The sequence below is a fragment of the Chrysemys picta genome, chromosome 1, assembly GCF_011386835.1.
Source record: "Chrysemys picta bellii isolate R12L10 chromosome 1, ASM1138683v2, whole genome shotgun sequence".
NCBI lineage: Eukaryota > Metazoa > Chordata > Testudines > Emydidae > Chrysemys > Chrysemys picta.
Genome location: NC_088791.1, coordinates 192,246,272 through 192,273,213, shown reverse-complemented (window position 1 = coordinate 192,273,213; position 26,942 = coordinate 192,246,272). Strand labels below are relative to the sequence as shown.

Sequence of the window (26,942 nt, the reverse complement as noted above, 5' to 3'; positions counted from 1 at the left end):
GTGCGGGATTTTTGGAGGGAGCTTTGCCTCTAATAACTCTTGTACCAACCAAAGACTAAATGTGCAGCCTTCACAGTACACCCCCGTGCGGAAGATTGTTTCGATTATTGGATTAACTCTTCTGTTTCGCAGGCCCAGGAAGCCAAAGAGTTAAAGCTCAGTTTATTCGCTGCCTCAAACTGCTCAGCAAAATTAACTTTGGGCCAGGCATAGAAACGACTCCCCCCCTTCCCCCGAGTGCTAAGCCTGTATCCGTTTATGTTGGTCTCCAGAGGGCTGATCGCTGAAGAGTTACACTCGTGTCGCTGCTTTGTAAGAACTCTTGGGAGATTTTTCACTCAACAGGCTTGTTGTGATGCGTATCCCCGTAGATACCAGCACCAGCCGCCGCTTCACGCCGCCCTCCACCACTCTGAGCCCGGGGAAGATGAGCGAGGCGCTCCCGCTGGCCGGCCAGGAGAACAGCGGCGCCCTGGTGGGGAAGCTGAGAACTGCAGACCGCAGCATGGTGGAGGTGCTAGCGGATCACCCAGGGGAGCTGGTCCGCACTGACAGCCCCAACTTCCTCTGCTCCGTGCTCCCGACGCACTGGAGGTGCAACAAGACACTGCCGATTGCTTTCAAGGTATTTGGCCTTTCAGCATGTCTCTGAGGGAGGCATTAAACCGGGGGGGGGGGGGAGGGAATCAGTGGGAGCCGGGGGAGAGGGGGGGGGGGTTGGGACAACATACAAACTCCTCTGGTGTGCACACGGTCAGACTAGAAACGCAGCGTGCATCTCATGTAACTCCTTCCCGGACGGGGGCTGTTAATCTGGAGTTTGGAGATGTGTTTTAGGCGTAGTCCCACATAAGGAGGCCGGAGTTGCTGTAGGGACCGGCTCTGGGTATCCTGATTCACTGTGTTGCCCTTTATGCAATGTGGTGCACGCCGGTGAGTATAGCGGGCCCTCCTATTTAACAGTATTAGTGTATTGATTTGCTAACATGAGTCACTGGGAGAAAGGAAGCGTGGGGGCAGGACACTAGCTGTGGAGACTCTCTCTCCAACCGGTCTGTCTCTTCTTCTCATTCATAAACATACCATTAAGGAGTGGTTCTATAACAAGCAAAGAACAAGGAGCTGAGTGTGTCTCCCTACCTTGTGTAACAGGATGCAACAATCAATCACAGGGTGGATACAAGTATCAATAGTCTAAAATGACCCTTTCTGGACGGTAGTGTGTTTTGTACATAGAAATAACCCACGACAATGGGAACAGGGCACTTTTAAAAATCGGAGTTTGGGGTACTTCTGGATGAATATGTTTGTAAGACCATAAAGTACTACAGGCCACAGTGTTCAAAGTTCTGTGTAAAGTTTCGCACTTACACTGTGTCGAAGGCGCCTAAATAATGGAAACTAAGAGGTGCTAAGCCCCCATTTGTGTAGAGTGGCAGGTGTACATCCCTTTTAAAAGTCAGCTCTTTTTTATTTTGGTACCCTGTTTAGTCAGCGGTTTATTCTGAGCAGATAGTGAGTTGGAAAATAATTCGTTTGTTGTTAAATATATCAATGTTTTTCCAGATTATTTTTTAAATCCAGCCCACCTTTGGCAGCTCCATCTATGAAAGGTGCTGGCTTTTCTCCTGATGGAAGTCACTAAAACTTCAAAGGTTCGAAACACTCGCGTAAGGCCCCTTATTTATGAATGCTGCAGTTCTTGCACAAAAAGGATGCATGATCTCGCGGTTTCATAGACCATCAACTTTCCACCGAGGGTGGTGGTTTAAAATGAACAGAGAAGAGAGAGAAGTTTAGAAGCTCTTTTTCCCTTTTGATTTTGTTCGTACTTGGAGTTGCTGTAATACACTTACCCAGCCTGTCTGAAAACGTATGACCTTTTTCTTAAAACAAAAACAAAGAAACAAAAACCCACAAGTGTAAAACTTTAGCAGGACCCCATCTAAGAGACATGCTTGTTCTATATGCTGATATCGACCCCACTGAAGTTTTGTGTCTGCCTCCTGGATAATCAGTACAATGTGTCTTTACAATCAAGAAGAGTAAAGAATGTAGATTACATTTAGAATATAATTGGTATAGCTTTTCTTGTCTACGTGCTCCGATTTCCTCTTATTTGGATTCAAGTACTCAGTCCCCCTTACCCGCTTTAAAAAAAAAAAAAGACTTTGGCCTATAAATAATTTGTTTATAATGCTGAACTCCCTCCCATTGATTTATATGTTTCCAACCATGAAAAAAAACAACACGTTTTTAATTGTCCCCAAGGATGAGCCCCTGTTACTCCCCTAAAGCTTTTAATGGCGTTAAATGGTTACATTTAAGATCGGGAGTAGGACAGTTTGAATCAGCCTGTTCCTTTCACACGGGACAGGGTTCTTTCCACCAACTTCACTGCTGCCAAACCAGATCAGAGCAGTATCCATTTGATTACGTGGGGTAATCAGTTGAGCTCTTAAAGCCTTAATACGTATCAGAACAGGGCTTTTAGGATAAGCACAAGTGTTTATTTTGCCTCCCGAGGGTTTTGTTTAGGAAGAGAGGGCAGAGGTGGGAGAAAGGAAGGTCAAGTCGGACTGATCAGTTCCTAAAACCAACTAGGGTGACCAGATGTCCCGATTTTATAGAGACAGTCCTGATATTTGGGCCTTTTTCTTATATAGGCTCCTATTACCCCCCCACCCCCGTCCCAATTGTTCACACTCGCTGTCTGGTCACTCTACCAAATCCCCCTTCACAGAAGTTGATGAATTTTTATACCATTAACCATACTCACCTGTACACAACTGCAGGCAAGTTGCTGGGACGCTATAACACTACAAGGCAAAGTTAATTCTTTAAAATAGACTGGGGAAAAAACCCCTCTGGGTCCCTAAGGGAGCTAGAGAAGCGAAATCTGGCTGATACTTTTGAATTCACTTCTTCTATTTCAATGCGCTCTTTGGCGCAAGCTGCAGAGCAGCTGGGGGCTGGCCAGCGTGGCGCGTTTGAAACCGTTTCCTCCTACCCTGTATTGGAAGGCGAATGAGTCAATAATGTGATTAATACCCAACGCCTGCCCCGCTCCTTCTAAACGTAGACGGAGCACGCAGTGTTTCCACCCGGCCACCTTTTCTCCCCTAGCGCCTCCGAAATGTTGCTGTCTGGTCCCTACTGGAGCTGAGAGCTCAGCAGCTAAAAGGGCTCAGTTCCGCGCTCCTGTTTCTGAGCGGATCGTTTGTAATGCCATGTTTGAATGGAGAGCGAGCTTTTCTCAGCCAGGTGAATGGCCAGGCTAGGAGGAAGGGAAGGGAGGGTGGATTGATGGGGTTACCTGCCCTCAGCTTCTTTTCTGTTAGGAACTCGTGCGTTATGTTTTAAACAACTACCCTCCCTCTCCGCTACTTTTGCAAACAAAGTAGGGGAATCAAACGCTCTAACCTGACAAGATTATTCATTTCTAGCATTAAACCACACACATATACAAGCACAGGTACAGCGTTTCCTGGTGAACCTCTGAAATCCTATAGTATGAGTCCACCTGCTTTCTGACTAGGTCTGCAGCTCCGCTCCCCGCCCCGCTGCTCACCATCACCAAAACTCCCCGGCTAGTGGGAACTCCTGGGGAATGAGACCTGACGTATTTGACTAATTATAAAAACAAACGCAATCTAATTGTAAATATTACTGTGTGTTTTCCAAATCGTCCCTTTTGAAAGTATTCCGATCCATTTGAAAATAATCTATATCGTGCGAAAACTGGGTAACACATAATACCTAGTTGCACAGAGTTCGGTTCAAATCATTTATATACTGCCAAGATCCTATGCTCAAATATAGGAGTGGGATTTTTAGGGAACTTGGTAATATTCATTGTACCAATGAAAACCAAGAGATTTCTACAGATTGATATGATCTCTTTCCCCCTGTTCGTACACTTCACACAATAAAATAAAATAAAAAATTAAAAATCACTTCTTGCATATAGTCTTTAGAATCAGAATTCCATTTTAAACCAAAAACATCCAGGATTTTCTTTCAAAATAAAGGAAAGTTAACAAGGAATTTAAATATTGTAAATTGCAATGATTGATGCAGTTTAATAACAAATTGTAATATAGGTTAATTATTCAATATACTGTTAGGAAATCATCTAAATCCTAATTTAAAAGACCAATTTTGTTTGGTTGGTGAACCAAGATTGGGAGGTTTAGGTGTGCTGTGGCATGGGTTGGCTGATATTCTGCCCAGTTCTTTGAAGATATATTTTTAAAAGCTGAACAGTAAAACAAAATACTAGATATCTCCAGTCAGCAAGTTCTTACTTATCTGTTTAGTCTGTTTTATAATGTAAATGTTTGTATTTCGTCAGTGCCTATCGTTTATGACTTTTCATTCCAGTTTTTCTTTTTTCTTGTGTGTATGCACACGTTTTTATACTATTTTTATAGTAGTTTCTTCAAATAGCTTATCATAGAAGTTTTCTTTGGTGACTTGTAAATATGGTGAGTTTTAAACATATTCTTTTTCAATTTAAGGGCATTATCTCAGTAATTCATGAAGGTTTGTTCGCCACTTAATATACGCATGCAAAATTCCTTAAATAATCACACAAATACTCATGTAAAACAGGATTTTCCTAGATGTTCTTCCTTATACCTGAAGTCTTTAATACATGTAGAATAATTATTTTATTAGAGGCTTTTTAAAAAATAACTTGGTAAGCACATCAGGTTCATGAGTGTGGATTTTGAAAGCCAAATTGCCACATCACACAACCGTCTGGAGAGAGAAAACATTGCATACCAAGAACAGGAGGATTTGAAATACATAGTGCTGATAATACAGCATTTTTGCTGTGTACAGATGAAAACAAAAAACAAAAGCATGGGCTGCTGAGGAGGGCTGGGGAAGAGGAAGTAGAAATATATGCACAAAGAGGGAATTTCGACACAATGAGCACAACTCTATATGTGGAATCAAGAATAAGGGTTTAGAACACATCGGAGAACATTAGGGTGCAGAGTGTAGCCTATGTAAGAGAAGGAGAGATCAGAGACTTTTGAAACGTTATGGGAATTATTATGAGTAAGAAATAATTATAATAAAAGGAATAGGTAAAGGAGCTGTGGACCTGTTTAGAAATATCAGTGTGATGTGAGAGAAACACATAAACTGGGTTGTGAAAAGTAATGAGACATTTTAACTACATGAACATGAACTAGAAAATGCTAAGAGGAAGGGAAAAAAATCAAGCAGTACCTCTGAGGACACGAAGCAGGACTGCTTACTTCCTCTTAAAATCTATGCAAGAGGAAACTAAAAAGGGCTAGATTTTATTATAATCATTTTATTTTATTTTATTATTTCACTTGTGTAAAACTGGTCTAAGCACAGTCAGAACTGGGTCTTGCACAAGAGTTTAAAATGAAATTAAATACTAAAATGGTTAATGAAATGAGAACTGTGACACAGTTGAGAGAAATCAGAAAAGTTGAGGCTAGAAATCTAAATATCATGTAGCACATTGTATCAGAAATGTAGCATCATGTATGTTCCTAAATATTAGGTGATATTTTGTAGATATTGGCACTGCTGAAACACAATGGAAACATTAGTGACAGAGCTTAAGCCTTCGATTTAAATGTTTTGGGTTTTATCAGTTCACATTACAATTTTAACAAAGGTTTGAGACAGTTCTAATTTCATTAACTTGCTTTCTTGTTTCTAAAAGGAAAAAAGAAATGGTTTTGTGAACAGTGATCAAATGTATATTTTGGGTCTGGCTTCCCACAGTTTTGCACTGGTGTATCGGCATTGAAATCAATGAAATTACATGACACAAAACTGGATTGACACTGTGGGGAATCAATTCTGTTATGTCCAAGAAACAATAGGCCTGGTTTTGCTCTTGCACTAATTTTATACCAGTGTAATTCTATTGACTTTGATGGAGTTATTCCCGACGTGCTCTGATGCAATTGAGATCAGAATCAGGCCCTGTTGTTTTGATCTATTTATGTATTGGTAAATTTAAATGTATGCATGTTATGTGTATTGTACATATTTATGTGCATTTAGGTGGTTTAGACATGTATAGTTACAAATATTTTTATCTGGCTCTGTAAGCTACATTTGGAAATATATCCTATTTTCTCCAAGTAGCTTTTTAGTTTATATAATTTGTTGCTTTTCCCCTTTTCATCAGGGTATTTACTGATACATTTCACTTACGAAGACTGAGGATTCTTCTATTTAATCTTTCAGGTAGTGGCCTTAGGCGATGTTCCTGATGGGACACTGGTCACGGTAATGGCTGGAAATGATGAAAACTACTCTGCAGAGCTCAGAAATGCTACAGCTGCCATGAAAAACCAAGCAGCAAGGTTCAATGACCTCAGATTTGTGGGTAGAAGTGGAAGAGGTACGTATTTGCTCACAGCTATATTTTGACTATGTTTACTACTTGAATCAAGTTTCAATTATTTAGGGACAATTTGAACACAAAATATGTCCAGCTTCGGCACTGGAGAATCCTGCAAGATCTGGCTTGTGCAGACTCTCACAGTACAGAAACTGAGCACACATTTGTATTGTTTTACACAAGCCAATCCTCATTATGATTTACACTTCCTAACAGTGTTCTTATTTAAAAGCATATCCAAAAGACAATCCTGATTGTGCCCTTAGTTACACGGTGCAAGCTCATTAGCTTTACTGAAATCAAGGTGATTTCATTGGTGTAACTAAGGGCTGAACATAGCCCCTACTTCAGATTATATTAATTTGTGAACAGAGCCACAGCTTCAGCTGATATAAATCGACATGACTTTATTGTCCAAAGTAATGGTTGATAACTCCACTCCTAAGGGACAATGAAACTTTCTATGGTAAAGATAAAGCTTGTCTGTTCAGGAGTCAATGTTCTGGGGGTGCGTGATGGGGTGCAGGGTCTTTCCCCCCAGGCTGTGGAATGAGCTCACTCAGGAGCTCAGGACCATTCCAGACCTCCCCATCTTCTGCTCCAAGTGCAATGTGCGCTTCCTTGACCTTGCTTTCTCTAACTTTAACCATATAGCAACATGTGTGTATATGTATGTATGTATGTGGGGGGAGGGGGTATCTATATAGGTTTTATTTTTTTATATTTTACATATAAATTCCACCACAAAACACTTTTCCCCCTGGGGAGAGGAAGAGAGAACAAACACATGGCAGATGTTAGTCACATTGCTTAATGTAGGGCACTGAGATACTACAGTGATGAGCATAGTATAAGAACCTGAATAGACGAGAATGGAAGACTTCACTGGCTGAGGATCTGGTCCTCTGTATCTCTTTGGTGACTTTTAATTCCAAGTAAGAATAAAAAGGTGTCATTGCTATTTGTAACAACTGAGATTTGAAATTGATATAGAATATAATTCCACCCCAAAAGATGCTAAAATCCATAAATTATAGTATTAGCACACACACAGTTCATTCATTAACACATGAACAGATGATATGGGGCCTGATTCAATGGGAAAGACTCCCATTGACTTCAGTGGGCTTTAGTTCAAGCCCATAATCATAGAAAACCCAAATTGTAAACAGCCATGTTTATATAACAAGATAATTTTATGAACTCGTCTTACGCTGTTCTCCTAACTCATGTAATTAGTCCCATGAACTGTTCATGTGAATAGGGTCTGTTTGCCTGAATAAGGATTGCTGAATCAGGCCCATAGCAGAAAAGCCGATGAAAATTTGAAAATACAGCCTTCCAGTTTTAGGGTAAGGCACTAAAAGTACTTCATATTCAGTATGCTTTCATAAAGTGCTTACAAATATATTGTTCTTCTGTTAAGTTCTTATCTTAAAGTGAAGTCAAAACATAAGATTTGGCTGACTAAATACAATGTTGTCAGTTAAGGTTAGTTCAGTGTTGTTAAATTTATAAACCAAAACTGACATTATCTGGTGCATTCAAGTAGGTTAGTTTTACCAGTTGTTTTGAGATCTGTTGTCTCTTTGGAACCAGACAGAGCCCTTTAGGCTTATTGTTCTTCCCCACCCCCATTTTTATTCGTCTGTGTACTCTCTGAGTGACCTAGTCTCCTCTTGATGTGTGTGTGCATAACTCCTATAAACATGAACAGTGTTATAAGCATACTTCAGGAGGATTGCATAGCTGGCCCATTCCTGTTCCTTGCAAAGCTTCATATTACAATGGAAGTGAGATCAGTCTTTTGACTGAGGAAGTTACACTGATTATAGACAGCAGAATTTATTTGCTTTTGAAATGAAACTCGTATTTTGTAGATTTTTTTTTCTAATATAAAATCCATGTACAATTTGAGAAAACCATACCCCCTGGAACAGATTTAAAAATGAGACATAAATTCAGAAAGCAAATACATTTTATGTGTAAAATATCCAACCAGGCCTGAAATGTCCTGTAGCTTCATTAGCCTGATATCATTCAAACCTGGTTGTTTGGGTTAGCTTCAGAATCCAATGCGAGGGGGGAGACTGCAGTTGAAAATGTAGCTTAGTAATGCTAAGGAAGGATAATAATAGGGTAATGCAGGGATAATTATATCCATTTACTGAAAACATAAGAGATGCTGTAATGTATAAAAGTATCAGTCATTAAACATGTTCATTTGTTATATTAAAGGTTCCACCTTTTCAGTAAATGGTATTTGCATTATGATTCAGAGATGAGTGTTTAGAAAACATTTTGAAGATTCAAATGAATAGCTGGCAAAGTGGTTGAGAAGCTAATAAAAATAGACTTGCAGTTTGGTTCCTGGCCATGCTAATGAAGCTAGAAATCACAACTGTGGTCTGTATGATTTTTCAAGGTCAAAATTTGATAGCTGAGAGAGAACACTAATTGTCCAAAAGAAAAACCTTGTAGGGAAGATTTTTGTAACCATTTACTCTGCTAATACCTTTTGGTTGCTAATAACAACAATCATTGATATACAATTAGAAGTTTTATTTAAAAAAAAATGCTGTGCTTGCTGTGATATCTTAGATTTAAAAAAGGTTATATGGGGACCTTGAATGGTACTAATCAGTCTTGGAGGTTTAATCTCATAAACTCCATTAGCTATCCAAATTCTGAGTGAATGACTAATATATGTTTTTGTTTACTCATATAACACTGAACTGTTTTCCAAAGGTGTGGCTTGTTTGCATTTGGGTGCATGATTTCTGATGTTCTGTTCTGTTGCGTTTGCATAAAGCCTAAATAATAAGGTAGCTGCTGCATCAAAGTGCATTACTTCTTTTGATTCTTTAGTATAGGAAAATCAAGTGAAACTCTGTTTGCTGTGTAATATTTGAACTTGGGTAAATTCAGCTCCCAACAGTGGTAATGTGATGCCAATTATACATGAACAGCCATTGGAAGTTTGAGTCAGTTATGGTCATTGTGGATACCATTTGTGTGGTTTGAATTACTTGAAATCACTACTCTGATGTAACAAAGAAGGGCTCTACACTGTGACAATTCAAGTTCATGCCTCACTTTCTCTTATGATATGTCAGTTATCATTGGAGGTGTAAACATCACTGTTAAAAACCTCACAGAAATGTTGACAATCCACTTCTCATTTTCAGAGGATAAAAAATAATCATTCTCACTAATTTTAACAATTACCCTTAATTCTGACCCCCGACAGCGCTGTAAAAGGAATGTGAGACATTAACTGTAAATATAAGTAACTATAGCTATTGTTTCATGTGTCCTTATTTAAGACAATAGGTCAGATTCTCACCTATGTAAATTGACGATGCTCCATTGACTTTAATGGAATTACACTAGTTTACAACACTTGAGGATCTGGGCCTGTGTGCACTTTGATGCACAAGTGTGTGCCAAATAGTGGCTGAAAGATAATCAAATAACTGAGCTATATTTCGATGTTCATTTTACATTTAATAGTGAAGCAACAGGCCTGTATTGCTATTGCTGGGCATACAGTGTGATGTTCATTATTTAAAAAAAACAAAAACAAAAAACCACTTGATTTTCTTGATACCAACACAGGAAAGTGAGGGTATCACAGATCTTCAGAAACACCAGGATGTTGTATTTAGGAGACTTGGCTTGCCCTGCAGTACAAAGCAGATTTGCATTGGAATTGGCTGATGTCCAGGATTACTATTCCTCACCCTCAGTTCAGAATGCCACTGGGAAAACCTGCCTGTCTGGCTTGTAGGCCTTAGTAAGTAATTTCTAAAAGAACAATGTAGTTTAAGGCTTAAGAAACTTTAAGCTTCTCTGCCTGACAAGCTGGTAAACATCTTCCTTTATTTTTTTCTCCCAAATTTTCCCTTCATTCATTCATTTTTCAAATGTAATTATTCTGTACCAATGCAAAGTATGTAGCTATCTTAATATAGCTTATTATGATGAAATAAAGCTAACACGAAAAGCCAAATACCACACAGGAAGTTCACTGGCTAAAATTAAAAAGAAATAGTTATTTTAGAGAGGGAAAGTTTCAGGGTCTGGTGGACACTACATTGATTCCACATGGAATCATTTATCCAAATAACTGTCTGCTTTGTAGGTGGCAACATTTTTTTGCATGCTTTCTGGGTGAAAACTACTTTGAATGGGTTAATATATTAGTAATTGATGTGAATGTATCTTGGTTTACCTGCAGAAGCTGTCAATCTTACCTTTAAACATTTTTCTGGAGTTTAATGATTATTATAACTAGTTTTATTGCAAGATCTTTTTAAATAGTTTTTTTTTTAAGAAATAAAAATGAAATTTAAAAATTCAGCAACTGGCAGGGTCAGAACCACATGAATAATTTGGCAGATAAGAATATGCCATTTTTCATTTCTATGAAACATAAGAAAATGTAAGTCTGTGCCACTGGTTTTCACTTCACTGGCCTATATGAGAACACTTGGAGGATATTACAAGACATAATCAGACATATTCATTTTAGGTCTCTTTCTTCAAGACATAAATTTGAGGAAGAAAGCTCAGTTTAAACTGGAATGTAGATGACAGAAATGTGCTAACAAGTTACTGGGCCAGATTCTGAGTTCATTTGGTTTTTACTTGCCTTCTAATGGCAGAATTTGATTCATTCTGTGTAGCTTTGTTTTCTGACATATTATTTAAGGGCATTTTTGTTAAACTTTGCTTTTACTAAAAGTTAAACTCATTTAAAATTATAGTATTCAGAGTGCAGACTGGAACTCAACAGAGTATAAAAAGCAGTAAAACTTGTCTTAAGCAATTACCTGGGGCCTGATCCAAACTCGTTGGCATTAATGGAAAGACTCCCATTTACTTCAGTTGGTTTTGTATCAGACCCTTGGATAACAATTAATTGGGGTTTTAAAAGAAAATACTGTGCGGAGGGGAGTCTCTTGAAACAGGAGGTTGCCTGAAAAGGATGGCCTCTTATATAGATTTCACTGTATTAGAACTGATCAGCTCAAAAGAGAAGAAAAGTAACAACAGTGTATTTGAAAAAGAAAAGTTGCAGTCTAAAAACAACATTGTTGTATAACATATGATATTGTGATAAACAGCAAGATAGACAGATAGAGGTGATGGTCCAGGGGTTTGATAATAGGATACAAAGCCAGAACTATCTGTTGCTTGTGTTGTTCATATCCTGTGTATTAATAAAGGACTTCTGTTTCCGGGTCTGTCAAGTTAGTATCATCCTCAATCACTGACTTTCCGAAGGGTGAAATCCCTCCCTGCACGGAGGGCCAGCACACCACTGATGTTACACAATGGGACTCTGCTGGGGGGAGGAAGGGGAGTTGTGACTGGAGGAAGCTGTGTTTCCCTGTGTGCTGTGGAAAGTGGTGCTGGAGAGTAGCTTGGGGAGGAGCCTTGGGATATTTTGAGTGTGCCAATCCAGTGTCCCTAAGACTTGTTGCAAGTGGTGAAGGGGCTGTGGTCACTACTCCAGCCCATAGGTTGTGGTCACCACAGCATATTGGACTGCAGATACAGACCCTGAGTCTGGGTTAGAGGGGGTAAATTTTGCCTCCTACTATTTGCATATTTCACCTGCATTAAGTTTGATTATTCACGCTTTGTATAAGTAAAATGAATATCACCCTAAGGGGGGGGGGGGTGTTTATTCCCAAGGCTGTGTGCAGCTGTTTGTTAATATTATTGTAAACTGTTTTTCAATTGGTTAAAACATTTTTTCTGGTTTTCTTTTTCTCTTTGTTTATTTGTAGAGAACTACTCAAAAGTCATTGATCTTTTAAGACTGGGAAAGTAAAAGTTGTTAGTAAGAAATTATTAGAAAGCAGGACTCTGCAGGATGGGGACTGTCTTTAACTTTGTACGGCATCTAGCATGTTCTAGTGCTTAACAAATATGTATTATGAATGATACTATGCCATGTGAGTAAGATATGTAAGCACAGAGATGAAATACAATATAAGCAAGTTTCAGCTCATCATTTCAGGTAGGATTGAAGTATTCTTTTAGATTTCTCTGTAAAATTAAGTGTCATGGCAAAATCTGACATGAAAACCCTCTGCATTTATATAATGTATCATAGATCTTGCAAATCAAATAGTGGTGGTCCATCAGTGTGGGGAAAGATATGCAAATTATATTAATTAATAACACAGTCCTTTAGACAAAGTCACTTTCTTGGTGCAAGCTTTCATTGGAAACTTAGTGGGGAGAGGGGAGAAGAATTCTTTACAAAACTGTACAACCAAAACTGACTTATGTTTGCATTGAATATATAACTGTAGACATTTCTGTATGAATTGCTGATTGTTAAGGAAGTATATGATACAGTTCAGCGAGGATATTTGAATTGAAAACATCATGTGGTCCGGAGGGTTCAGCATGACTCCTGCTATCTTTGCCAGCTGACAGACATTCTATTGGGTTACTTAAATTTGGTCTGGGCAGGAGAAGTTTCAATCAGAAAGTGTCAATAGGAGAAAAATAATGGTAGAGTGATTTTTAGAGCTTCCTGTCTCTGGGAGCATTATGGTTGTAAACAGCGATCATGCCAAGTGCTGAACTACTGGCCTAGTTCCAATAACAATAAATCTACTTTTTGGTTGCACGGAGCCGTGCTTGAACATTTTGTTTTAAACTTGGGATGATGATGATGATGAGATAGCGTGTTGTTCTCTGAGAGCTTTCTTATTTTGTATGATTGTAAAAGAAGTTCATCTTAGAAGGATACTGTTTATGGAAAACAAAGTATCTCACTGAAAGAAGAGGTTACATTGTTTCAAGAAATCTGTTTGCCTTTAAGCATTTTTTGTTTTGTATTTGGTTTGGGTTGCTTTTCTTTCTTGTGTGCCCTCTTTTAGACATCTTCTCAAGCAAAACTGTCTGGAAAAAAAGTCACACCAAGAACAGCTGCTGATTTGTAGTCAAAATAAAATCATTAAGAGAAAAATAATTAGTGCGCTGGCCTCAGGGCACTTTCATGAACTTCAAATGACTACTCTAAAATGTGCAGCTCTCATCAACTCTCTTGTACTTAACAAAAGAACAGAGGGTGTTCTAAATCAGTGGTGCACAACTGTTGCCATACGGAGGGCCATGATAATATAATGTGCATATAAACTTACATAAGCCTCCAGCACTTTGGGGTCAGTTTGTATTGTCCCCTCATATAGCATTTAGAGTAAATGGGGTGGGGGGAACATTTTGTTTAATCTTAAATCTTTTGTTTCTCTTTTCTCCCATTTTTAATCCCTTTTCTCTCTTTTTGACTACGACTTTCCTTCTCAGACCATTTCTTTCCCTTTTGTTCTCTGTCTCTTTAACTAGTCGCTCCTCTTTTTCTGTGTTCTCCATCTCATTTTTTCTCTTATTCCTGCTCCTCTATTACTCTATTACTCTCCCCCTCCATTTCTTGTCCTAGAGCCACTGAGTGAAATTCTGACCCCATTGTAATCAATGGGAGTTCTGTCATTGACTCCAGTGGGCCTGGGTTTTACCCATTGCCTTCAGGGTGCCTCTTCCCAAGCCAATTGTAGCCTGAAGCTCAGCTCTGCTTTCTTACACTACCAGCTTCAGGCACTTTACCCTGCTAAGGTGGTATAAATTATTGTTATTTAATGTTTAGATTGTGATAAAACCTAAAGGCCACAAGCAAGTTGGGCTCCATTGTGCTAGGCAAAGTACCAAAATGGCTTTTATGTCGATGAAAATAAGGCCCTCTAGTTTTTAGCCTCACCCAGTCAACTAGCAGTAGTTCTTCTGCTCCCTCCTTGTGGTCAAGGGGTTGCTTCTAATATTATGCAAGGAAGGGAGAGGCATTGGGTGGCGGGAGTGGGTGTAGAAGGAGGAGCTCCTGGAGGCTGACAAGGGGGAAGTGGGGAGGAGCAGCTACTGGAAGGAAGGAATGAAGCTACTAGAGCTCTGCAGGGAAGTGCATGCAGTGAGTTTCCTGTCCAGTTTCCTGAAGTTCAGTGAGAAGCTGCAGGAAACACATTGATAGGCAGCCATGTATAATTGACAGGCTGAAGGTAACGCACCACAGCTCTAAAAGCTAACATAGTAATGTCCATGCTTTGAAGTCTTATTGAAGACTTAGCTACATTAGAAAGTCCCTTTAAGGAACTTTCTATTAGTGGGAGGTGCCAGGTGTTCATACAGAAATCTATCTGTATCAGTGGTTCTTGGACATTCATTAATACAAGTTACCCCAAGTTGTGTATCAGTGGTTGTTACATCAGTGTAATGCCAGTGTAGATGCGTCCTACTCCCACGTCAAATGAGTCATTGCAAACAGTCCTCCTGTTGATGTTCCACACTTGCACCACTCACTGCAGAACTCACCTCTCTGGTCATCTTTCTACACTCCACTACTCGGGGGTCATCTGGGCTGGAGGTCACTCACTTGTTCAACTAGTGCTGACAAACACACAGGTGCCATTTGCCAGCCATATTCAGAGTGGGTGCACACCACTCTTTTGAAGCCTGTGTACTGACACCATCTTTGTTCATGCATCTGCCTGGAGCCATGTGATGGTCATTGGCTTCATTGTTCTGCAGGGTGAGAAGTGTGCCCAGTCCCAGCTGGGAACTAATCGCCAAAATGCTAAGATCTTCCAGTGTCTGTCTGAACAGGTGGCTAAACTGGGATTTGTCCAAAGTGAAAACCAGTGCAGACAAAAGGGCAAGGAGCCAAGACAAAATCAGTAAGGATTACAGCAGGTGAATCAATAGCTGGTACTCTTTAAGCTATTACACAATAAGCACCCTAGGCTGGGAATAGGCCATACTCAGAGGTGGAAAATGCCATCTTTTACATGGAAAAATGAAGATTTTTCCAAACATACTTCTGAAAGCGAGGCAATATTTAGGCTTGGCAGAATTCAATTTTTTTTATATATAATTTTGATGGATCATATCAATGTTTATTTTTAATCACTTTTTAAGATCTGTATCCATTTAAATTTTCAAAGTAGTGGGAAATTATGGGGGATGGTCAGACAATTATTTAATGGCAGTTGCGATTCAAAAAGTTAAAGCTTTATAGACTAATGCAAATTGTCAACGTCATGGGTCAAAATATAAAAAGTCAATATCCTTAAAACAACAAATGGTACTTTATTTTTACTATTAATTTGCTAGTCCATTTGTAACCAGCCTAATTCAAAATCCAGCCTCAGTCTAATGAGTTCTCCAGCAGCATTTTTTGTACTTTGTTTAACTGCATATTTTGATTATTCTAGATGGAATTTTTTTTATCTGTTTGCATGTGTACAGTGAAATCAACATTTACCGGCATTCCCCAATAAAAAATCTAATCTTTCCAAGTCTAGTAATATTCTAGCAGGTACAGGGCTGGGAGACAGGAATTCCTGAGTTCTAATTCTACCGCTGCTATTTCTTGTTCTGTGACCTTGGGCAAATCACTTAACCTTTTAGTGTGCATCTCATCACCTATAAAATGGGAGCAATAATTTCTACCTCCAGAGGTGTTGTAACAACACATTAACATTTTGAAATTATGAAGTGTTACAGAAGGTTTAAATACTATTATTAGAATTAATGATCCCAAAGTATTTTTGCAAGGATAAGGCCACATTGTAATTTTATTCTGCCTCCCTGAGTTCTCCTCTCCATTTCATTTTTTTTACAGTGGGTTTTCCCCCCTCTATATTATTGTGTAGCATCACTGCACTCTGCTAAACAGCTGCTACATTCCACCCCAGAGATGGCTGCATTTCACTGGTGGACAAAGTGACTTCGGGATATTTGTAAAGTACTGGGGGGCTCTTTTGCAGTGAAAGGATCTGTGTAAATGTAAAACATCACGCTGGATGAGTCTAAAAAAGCAGCACTTCTGCGTACATAGGTGGCCATTACTCAAAAGGACCAAGCCAGTATCTTGAGCAGAAAATTAGCTACCGAATGGCAGAAATGAAGTGCTATATGTCAGGCTGATCTTTGTGGGGAAAAAATCACTCTTCTGTAATTCAACCCTCCCAACCCCTTTTACAAACATTAGTAACATGCAAATATTTATGAAGTCCACGTATGCCTTTCAGTGCTCAATAATATTTTTGCAATAAACATCACATTTTAGCAATAAAGCCGTATAATCTCTTTGTACTGCCACTGTGCCACACAGGTTGGGCACCCAACAGCTTCTCATTCTTCCTGTACTGTAATTATTGTCTCCACCCATGTTCCTAAGAATTTTATAGAGGGGCTGCAGCAGCTCTACTTACAGTTCAAGGCTGCTTGGCTTCTCCATTAAGAGTTCTCTTTTCAGTCTTTTAATCAAATGCTTTAATTCATGCTGAAAACTTGATCTGCAGGCCTCCAGCCTAACAAAGCATTCCCACACAACATTCCCTATAAAGTGGATCTGTTGTTTCTTAGGGCAGGATGAAATATATATTTTTTTCTAGTTTCCAACATTCTTCCTTCCAACGTACACTACGCTACACTATACTACACCACACTGCTGGGATGCTTAAAAGTTGAAACACATAAAATTAAAGACGTTAATGTACAAATATACACATCTGGCCAAATTCCTGTAGTTACCCCCAATAAAACCTGACCTATGAACTTGAACAATGCCATGATGTCATCTCCAGATATATTGCTTTTTTGTGGGGGAGAGTACTGCTGATATTGATGTAATCCCCCGTAGGTAATCAGTGATTCAATGTAAGATAATTATTCTACTATCATCATGTTCTCAGAGACCTCCCTCCTGTCACCCTGGTCCCAGATCTGTAGACCTCATGCATAATCTCCTCCCTTTTGCTCCGTTACTTCCTGTTACACTTCTTTCCTCCCACTGCCTCCTGCCTGATAAGTGGCTGTGGACTTTATCCAGCTAGCATAACTGAGGATGTTAGTATGCAGACAAATCAGGAGGGAAGATGTGTATCAGGAAGTAACTGAGCAAAAGGGAGGAGATTATGCATGAGGTCTATGGGTCTGGGACCAGGATGGCAGAGGGAGGTCTCTGAGAACATGGTGATAGTAGAGCCAGCCGGGGTCTACTAACAATCACCATTTGGTATCTAGAAAAGTGCGGAAATCGTGCATTGGTCACGTCTCTGATTTAGTCAATTCACTTGTCCTGTTCCAAAATTCATAAAATACAAGCAAGATTTACATTTAAAAAAAAATCAGAATTAAATTAAGCTCTATGGAATTCACATTTATGTAAAACATCAATATTTAAAAACTGATAATGAATAATCTCAATTCTTAAATGGGAAAAGGGTTATCAAGTCTCTGCCAGGCAAACAATGGAACAGCAGCACCAGCTGCACTGTGACACACATTCTCAGAGTGGCAGGGAAAACTTGGGCATAGGGACTCCCCGAGCAGTGAAGGAGAAGGGTGGCATCATGCTAGTGCCTGAGACTGGGAAGTGAAACTATCAATGCAGAAATGAAACTGACTCTACATAAAACACTGTCAAATGAAAAAGTAAACAACTGAAAAATATATATAGAGAAAAACTGTCACTGTTCATAATCAGAGGGCCCAGCCATGCAGCTCTTACTCACATGAGTAATCCTTATTCATGTAAGCAAGGATTGCTCTTCTAAGAATTGCAGGATCAAACCCTAAGGCAACAGTTGTTACAGTAATACATAAAAAAGTGTTCAGACAGAAATGTGATATTTGAGTTCATCAGGTCCCATTTATTGTCTGTATGCTAGCATCCTCAGTTATGCTAGTTGGAATGTGTACTGCTCGGGGATACTAGTCTACTTCTTTCTGAAGAAAAGAGGAGGCATTCACACACTAGGACAGATTATCAACTCTGCTACTGCAGGGCAAAGGGTAAAAAAAAATCCATTTTAATTAGGTACCTGGGGATTTGCCAGTGTAAGAGGATTCCTCAGGTAGTGTATAGCTGTGGTAGCACAGGGCGCATGGCTGGTGCTGTGGCCAGAGCACTGTTGTACACCAGCAATACCTGTCTGCCAGAATAGCCCCAAGGGGCGTGGAGAGCCAGGCACATTTTTAGACCTTTGTGTCTGCTCTAAATTGTCCTGAGGGCTGAACCAGCCTCTGACTGGCCCCAAGATCTGGATCTATTAGTTTTAATATTTTATGTCAAAATTGTGCATTTAAAAAAAATTCTTTGTAGTGGGATGGCTTTCTTAAAACATAGCATTAATGAAAATCCTCACCCTATGTGTAACGTTTTTTAAGATAGATTGGATTCTAGGACCCAAAAAAGGTTGGTGTCCCTTTTAATATCACTTAATTTCACTTTTGGAATTCAGTGACTTAATACACACACCATGCTTCTAATAGAGTGAGGTAAATACACCTATTTATGATTCACAAAATAATAAAGTGAAGATTGTTTCAATCCAAATACCCCCTCTCCCCGCTACCACACATATTCTGAAAATTTTTGAGAAACTAATTCAACATGCAGGAAAATTAATTATAAATCCCGAACGCATTTGATTTGCTCGCTGTAGAAGAGGTGGGTGTATGAGCAGGGGAAATGTGAGAGTACAGCTTGCGTCTGTTGTTGGTCAGTATGGGTCTGTCTACACAGAAACTGGAAGGTAAATTCCAGCTTGAGGAGACAAAGCCACGCTAGCTCTGAGCCAGCATACTAAAATAAGGGGTGTAGCTGCAGTGGTGCGATGAGCTAGCCCCCCCAGTACAATCCCATGTGAGACCCGGGTGCACAGTCAGGGCAGCTAGCCCCTATCACTACTTGAGCTGCACTATATTTTTAGCCTCCTAACTTGATCAGAACTAGCATGGGTCTGACTCCATAAACTGGAATCTACACCTTCCAGCTCCAGAGTAGGCATACTTTATGGAGTGCTGCAGGGAACAGAAATGAAAGCAAAGAGTGGAAGCCAGTAGCTGAGTTGCACCCAAATTACTAGTGTCTGCGTTGCTGAGCCATTAGTATTCAGATGATTCAGAATCTTATCACACAGTGGATTAAATTCTGTAATTCTTATTTGGGGCAGAGAAGGAAGGGCAGTATTTGGCCCAATGGGTGAAATCCTGAGCCTACTGAAGTCAATAGCAAAACATCTATTGATTTAACTGAGGACAGAATTTCACCCTATATGGGTAAATGTAGAAATAAGAACTTTGTGCAATGAGACACTTGGAATTATCCAGTAGAAATATTGCAGAATATAGCCATAAGATTAAGTTGATGGGATCACTTGGCTGGAAGGGTGCAACAGCTGCATCTCCAAAATCCCACATTTCACATGCACAGGCCTCTATTTTCATGTGGAAAAAAAAAAGGCCTGTTGTACATGCAACTACCTGTTTGTGCACACAGTTATTTGGTTTCTAGGTGCAAATAATCATTTGTACACAGTTTTGCAGGCATACCCATTGTGCTCTCATTGTCAAATTTGGCTTATAGTGCAGTGGTCACCATTAAAAATTCTGTATTTGACAACAGGTACCACAGTAGTATATGAAGTTACTGTAGTTTCTCTTGTGCTTGAAATAATAGCTGTCTGTGGTATCTATGTGATAATGGTTAACAAAAGTTAACTCTTTAATATCTTCTACTTTAACTATAATTGTTCTCCTATGAGATGCCCACTGAATGAAATGCCATTGGCAAAGTTGTGTCCTTAGTTGTATGAAACTGCCACTGAAGACAACAGGAACAAGACAGACATCTGAGGATAGAATTTTACCTTGTTTAGTTTTTTCTAGACTGTCATACAATTAAGTGAAGCATTTAAAAAAATAAACCATGCACTAAGCAACAGCTAACTAAGAGTCAGTTCTACTACTCTTACTCATCCCATCAATTTCAATGGGATTATTCAAGTAGTAAGCTATTAATCAAGAGTGGCAGAATATTTCCCTAATGTATAGTTGTTAATGTTGTGTGTGAGTGTGCGCATGTTCGTATGTGTGTATATATTGCATGTACATACAGCCACACACATTATAAAAAAAAATAGTAGACATCTTTACATTGGCACTTTGGCAGATCCCTAGGGAAGTGTCATGAGAAGTTTGAAAGACATATAACAATCATCATTTAGCACGCTTTAATAAAATCAGATGAACACATAAGTATGAAAAAGTAGTAGCAGAAAATATTGTGCCATAATTTCTCTTACTATAATGTGGAAACCTCTCTCAAATTAGCCATAATATCATCTGTGTTGTATTGTGTATTTTTTGTTTTACATTTCATGTTTTTTCATCCATATTGCTTGGCCTTGTCAGTGCAAACATTCTTGGCTCCTTTCCCATTTTTGCTTCTTTTCCAGTTTGTTAAAATAATGCATTGTAATTACTTAAGAAAACCAATAATATTCTATGACAAAAGAAATCTTAAAGCAGCATATTGCTATTGTAACCATATCATCAGCTTCTCTTGCTTTTTTTCCCTTCTGCACCTTATTGGCACAATCCTGAAGCTTTTACTACATTTTTGTCCAATCCTCATTCAGACACTTCTCCCCCCCTCCCCCACCCCTCCATTGATTGAGCTGGGAGTTTTGCCTGAGAAAAGACTGAATAAAAATGGAATGGGGCACTCATAATATGGTCTGTAATCGCTAAAGTTCTTCTCTCATCTCCCCCACTTATTTTTCTTCCACAACCACAACCCACATGAGAAGACAGAAAACCATCCTTTAAAAACATCTGGCGAGCCCTGCTGGCCACATGTCTTCTGTGCTACTTTCTGTTTGCCATTCTCTGTAGTTTGCCTGGGTGTGCTGCTTTGCATCCACACACATTCTAAAAAATGCCTCCCATCCATAGAGCCATCTCGTTCTGGTAATTACATCTCCCAGGGATGACTAATGCAATACACAAAACCTCTTTGCATGTTACTAGGTTGTTGTCCGGGATTCGCTATTTTCCCACCTTGACTTCATTCTCTTTCAAAAGCTGCCCCAGATTACAGCAACCCCCTCTCCAGCTGAAGAGGCTGGAATGCAGCTCCCTGAAGAGCTCTTCAATACAATGTCAACCATCATCCAGAGGTTGCACAGGGAGGGCACTTCAAGTGTCTCACTTTTTCCTGGTTCTCACTGCATTTCCAGTCCCTGCCAGACTGGAAATGACTGAGCTCAGGACACACGTATAGATACCTATCTGGCAGAGCAGTGCACTATCATTAGACCATCAAGTTATGATTTTTAGAAGATGTTTTTAATCTATCTTTTCCTTTGACGTTTTAATCACCAGTGGCTCTAGAGAGCATTCCTGTGTTGTTTCTAATGCAGCCATCAACGTAGTATCTAGGCACCATCTACAAAATTAAGTGTTACTTATTGCCTGTCCAGAAATACAGCTAGTTCTCTTCCCCATGTTAAATTGTTTTTTCAAGTGAATCATGATGGGGATCTTGCAAGAGAAACATTGCCAGGCTGTTGTGCTACCCTAATACTGGGGACAGATCTGATTGACTGAAACAGTGAATCTTGTACTGTACCTTTAAAGATGCAAGACTTGGGCTTATCTTGTTGTTGCTGGGAGTATATTCCAAAGCCAAGGTCCCTCTGTTGAAAAAGCCCCAGGCTCCTGAAAGTTTTATCCTTGGGACCAGGAGATGCCACATCCTTGATGTTAGGAGCTGCCATGGATAATTACAGAGGGAGTGGCAGTCTCTAAATCTTGCTCATTAGCAGTGTTAAAGAAAGGACCTCATATGAGATCATTTCACTATTCTCAACCAATATGCCTACATATGCACAGTAATTTCCAATTTTAATTACCACATATTGTGTGTGCATGATCCCTAGTCCATTTGTGCATAGTCTTTCCATTTGTGCTTTGTGGATTGTTTAAAACAGGGGTCTCATCTCTTCCCATTAGCTAACAAAGGGCTGTGTGCTGGGGAAATCTGACTGTCATTTATCAAGAAACTAATCAGATATTTCTTTTGAACCAAAATTTAATAACCAGTTTTGACAGATCATGTGTGTTTGTATACATCTCTGTGTGTAATAGGCACATGTGTATCTAGGAAAAAATGAGATCACAGGTTTAGGCTGCATGCTAATACACAGATGCAAGGGGAAAGTTTGGGTGTGCATTCATCCTATGATCTTTATGCACATGTATTAACTATATGTTTGATTAATTCACATAAAATTAGGTTGGATACATTTCTAGCTAATTTTACCTGCATCAACCAGACATATAGTTAATACACGTGTAATGAGTAAAAATAAATGCAAATTAAACAAAATGGCCAGAGGACTACAGTGGAATTATCAGAGAGTAACAGTAAGTGACACATAGGCATATGGTTATGTAGTCCTGTGGTTAACCAGCATGTGGTTAATGAGTAGACTTCTATAAACAGTAAAAGGTAAGTGGAGTGTCTTCCTGCTTTTGCCGAATTGTGTCACAACAGGCACCATCATTTTGAAATCTAATAAGTTTTGAAGAATATCTTTAAAGGAGTTACAAATATTGCACCTGGCCCTGATTCTCTATGGTAATTTTTTTGATTTTACAATCACATTTAACTATTAAAAATATTTTTCTCACTCCTTGTGCTGTGTGAAAATCCTACAGAAATAACAGGGGGATGATTGAGTGTGTTAGGGAAACAGTGAAAACGCCCCATTAAGTGTTATCAAATGTCCCAAGTAAATAAACTGGAAACTTTATAGCTAGAGATACTTTTCTATTTATTAATCTATTATTTTTCTCTAATTTCTTTCAGTTATAGGCATTTTAGGTGCTACTTGAAATAACAGTACGTAAAATATTTTCCTAAAGAAGCAGGATATGTTTTTGGCTTGATTATGTCCCTTTAATATTAGTTAAAATCTCATGGTTTGGGTGTTAATTTTCTTGGGGAGTTTTTAATAGTAGTTATTTTTGATCCCTCATAGAAAAGTCTGAGTATTGGCAACATAATTGTTATGATCTGTCATACAATTTGGTATTTAGAAAATGTCAAAAACACATTGGCCTTGAGTCTGGCTGAGTGGACCCAAGTCAGGGGTCAACGGTCTTGAGGCATGGATCAAAGGTGGCTTTTATGCCACCTTTACAGCTCCTCCCGATACCTGGAGCTACTTTTCAGCAGAGGTTGGAAGGGTATTAGGAAGGCACAGGACTGGGATGGAGAAGAATTGAGTTTTAATTCCCGGCTCAGATACAGACTTGTGTAACATTGGCTGGTGTGCACTGAAAGTTCCCTAGGGCACATTAATGTACTACTGTTTGGAAAGGAACTACATTAGCATGCACTAGGGAACTTTTAGTGCACATCAGCAGGATCTACATGGGCCAGTTAGTGCACAACACATTGGTGTGCTCTAGAATTCACACCCCTGTAGAGCACATTGCTGCACTGTGTAAACAAGCCCTTATTTAACCTGAGCTTTACTGCTCCATCCTAATTCACAGGGACATTGTGAGGACAGAAACCATTAATGATTATGAAGTGCTCAGATATTAGTGCTGAGGGCCATACCAATACCTAGATAAGAACTGAGTTCAGATACTATTGAAAGTGAAACTGTCTTATTCTCATCACACGTGGATGTATACCTACATCTAGATAAACAAAGCAAACTATAACATTTGGAAGCTTTCATCAGAAGAACCCTGAGACTTGGTTGACAGGAATGTTGGAGACCAGCAATGAGGTGCTTTTTGTAGTGGTGTGTGGGAAAGTTTGTACAGCACATGCCTATGCAAGTATAACCTCAATTATCTGAAACTCCCCATTGTCCAAATCAGGGCCGTGTTTCTTGAAAACTCTATGATTATCCATGTCCCCCATGACATTCAGAGAACTATACTAAAACTGGCCACAGGTAGTGCTGTCAATTTTTTTTTATTTCTGTAAATGCCAAAGTAATAATTAATATTTATACAGTGCTTTACATTGTCAATATGCCACACATTCAATAACTAAATAATCTGAAGAACACTAGGCAAGTAATAGTAGTATCCCCATTTTACAAATGAGAGTAAAAGGAGTTCGCACCAAAACAGAAGCAGAAATATTTAAATACATTATAATCATGAGGGCCTATATCATAATTTCTTATCTCCATTTGAACCACCAAATGACTAATTTTCAAAACTCAGAACTATGGCATGCACATACTATATCTGAAAAGTCTTCCCTTTGAATTATAGTGAAACCCATCATAATATCTTAGCAAAACTTTCCATAGAAATCCAGGAAGCAAGTTTTTACCCACAAAGCAATAAAATAAAAAAGCTGAGTTTGTATAAAATATTCTTGTCCAGATTTAAAACAAGGGGGAGGAAGTGGAGGAAATCCAGAACAATCAGATCACTGTTATGTCTTCATGGAACTCTTTAATTCCCTTCAGACAAACTATAGAGATCTCTTTTTATCTTGTCTCTATAATTTCTTGGAGCTATGGCAGTAGATTTCTCTGTATTTTAAAGGATTCCTGTGTATTCTGTAGAACTGATCCAACACTAGCTTGAACCATCTACCATGGGATTTTCAGTGCTTCCTAGGGGACTTGAACATCCCTTTGATTTAATGGGAATTGTGTGTTCAGATTCCTTAGGCAGCTTTGGAACTCAGCCATAATTTATAGGGCTCTGTGAACTAACACCCTTAACAAACATAGATCAGTTGTAAGTGGTAGTGTGGATAATTTAAAATATAACTGTCCAGCTGTAAACTGTGTATTTTACAAAGTACAAATAACATTAAATGTAAATCAATTCATTATACGTGCTTGGAGCAGTAGCCATGTATGGAATATACACAGCCTTGGATTGCCCTGAAGTGGATGTGAAATGCTGCACTGTATGGGCACATATATAATATATAGAGACTAAAATATGATGTGTTTTCGAGCTGTTGAAAACGACAGATACAAATTATCTCAGTGCATGTTGTATTGTAATCATCAGTAAGAGAGTTATGTGCTTTCCTGTTGCAGGGAAGAGCTTCACCCTAACCATCACAGTCTTTACAAATCCTCCACAAGTAGCCACGTATCACAGAGCCATCAAGATAACGGTGGATGGACCTCGAGAACCCAGAAGTAAGTGATCTGGCAACAATGTTAATGCAGGTGTGAGATTCCATATTAGAACAGGGGTTCATCACCTGTCAGATTAATTGGGAGCAATGGATGTACTTTGAACTAAGGCTATCCACTAATGATTTTAAATATGCCTCTCTAGAGCTTAGTTCTGCATGAGTGTATTCTGTTGTTCAAAAAAGTATTTGAAATGCTCTGCACTTGAAGGCAACAAACTCAGGTATGATTTGTATACTACACAAGACCGAAGGAATATTGGGTAAAAAGAGGACAGGACGTACATTATGCAGCATTTCCTGGTCACTTTGACTTTCAGATGGTCATAGGATTTTTAACTTTAGAACCCAAGATGCCATTAGTCTAACTTTTCAAAGTTGGCAGACAAAAGCAAAAAAAAAAAATTCAGAAAGATGACAACCGCTGTTCTTCTATATAGTTTATTGTGCCTCATGCTGGTTTATAACTTAGGAAAACTGTAATTGTTAAAAACAGCCCTTCAAACAGACAGATGGAATTTACTCCACTGGGGCACACATTTTCACAAACAGTAGTTCTTGCCAAATTTTTTTAAAGCATTAAGTATGAATAGAAGATGAAAGATTTGATATCTGTAGAGACAAATCCACAAATTTCACACAAGTACAGTTTTTGGAAAAAACAGATGTACAGTCATCAGATGCTTGTGCAACATGTGCTCTGCTTATTACCATGGGCAATAATTAACCTCAGTCACTAACCTTCATGTAGAATTTTCATATTTTTTATCAAAATGCCCTGATGTAAATTGAGATTTGTGGTTTCCTTCTTTTATTCCCTCTGCACATTTGGCATAGGTTCTAACTGTTGCTTAAGAGAAGTCATCCCAGGAGAGGAGAACAGAAAGAAATGAACACCCACTAGAGGGTGATCCTTGTAAGCCAGGGTTATTTACTGAGTGTTGGAAGAACAGTGAGGTTCAAATGGATAAATATAGTAGGTTAGAAAACTCTCAGGCTTTCAGCTGCCTTTTATTCTTAATAGTTGCCTGCAATTATGGGCTAGATCCTCAGCAGGTATAAATCAGCATATGCAGCTATACTAATGTATTGAAGATCAGGTCCCTGGGTTTTTAGGATTTGAGGCCAGCCTTTGAAACACAGAGGACCCTTTCTTTCTTTCTTTCTTTCTTTCTTTCTTTCTTTCTTTCTTTGTGTGTGTGGTGGTGTTTTGTTTTGTTTTTTGAATGGGTGTATACATGGTTCCTGAGAAATATCTCTAGAAAACCACCAACTGTGCATGCAAAACAAGTATTTGTATATGCAAATACCAGATCTGCATGCACAGTCACCTGGCCGTGTTCAGATTTTACAGAGATCAAGTCGGCATTAGGTTTTTTGAATATGTGTCTGATAGAGTTCTAAGAAACAATATCATTCTGCTGATCTACCTGCTGGTTTAGATCAATTGCTCAGTTGGTATAATAGTTAATATTTAAT

The 26,942-nt window shown here is 39.0% G+C and overlaps 1 protein-coding gene across 8 annotated transcripts in view; it reads left to right on the top strand.

The window, feature by feature from the left end:
• Window positions 1–26,942, top strand: part of RUNX1 (RUNX family transcription factor 1) — a 213,385-nt gene that overhangs the window by 126,007 nt on the left and 60,436 nt on the right. For 5 of the 8 annotated variants that reach the window (XM_065590181.1, XM_005303326.4, XM_005303324.5 and 2 more), the window contains exons 3-5: window positions 372–625; window positions 6,250–6,406; window positions 25,363–25,467. In XM_065590181.1, coding sequence (XP_065446253.1) covers window positions 372–625; window positions 6,250–6,406; window positions 25,363–25,467 — 516 coding nt within the window. Of the gene's footprint in view, window positions 1–345; window positions 626–729; window positions 934–6,249; window positions 6,407–25,362; window positions 25,468–26,942 lie in introns of those variants that run through there. The other 3 variants (XM_065590162.1, XM_042855808.2, XM_042855806.2) reach the window with 3 other exon arrangements.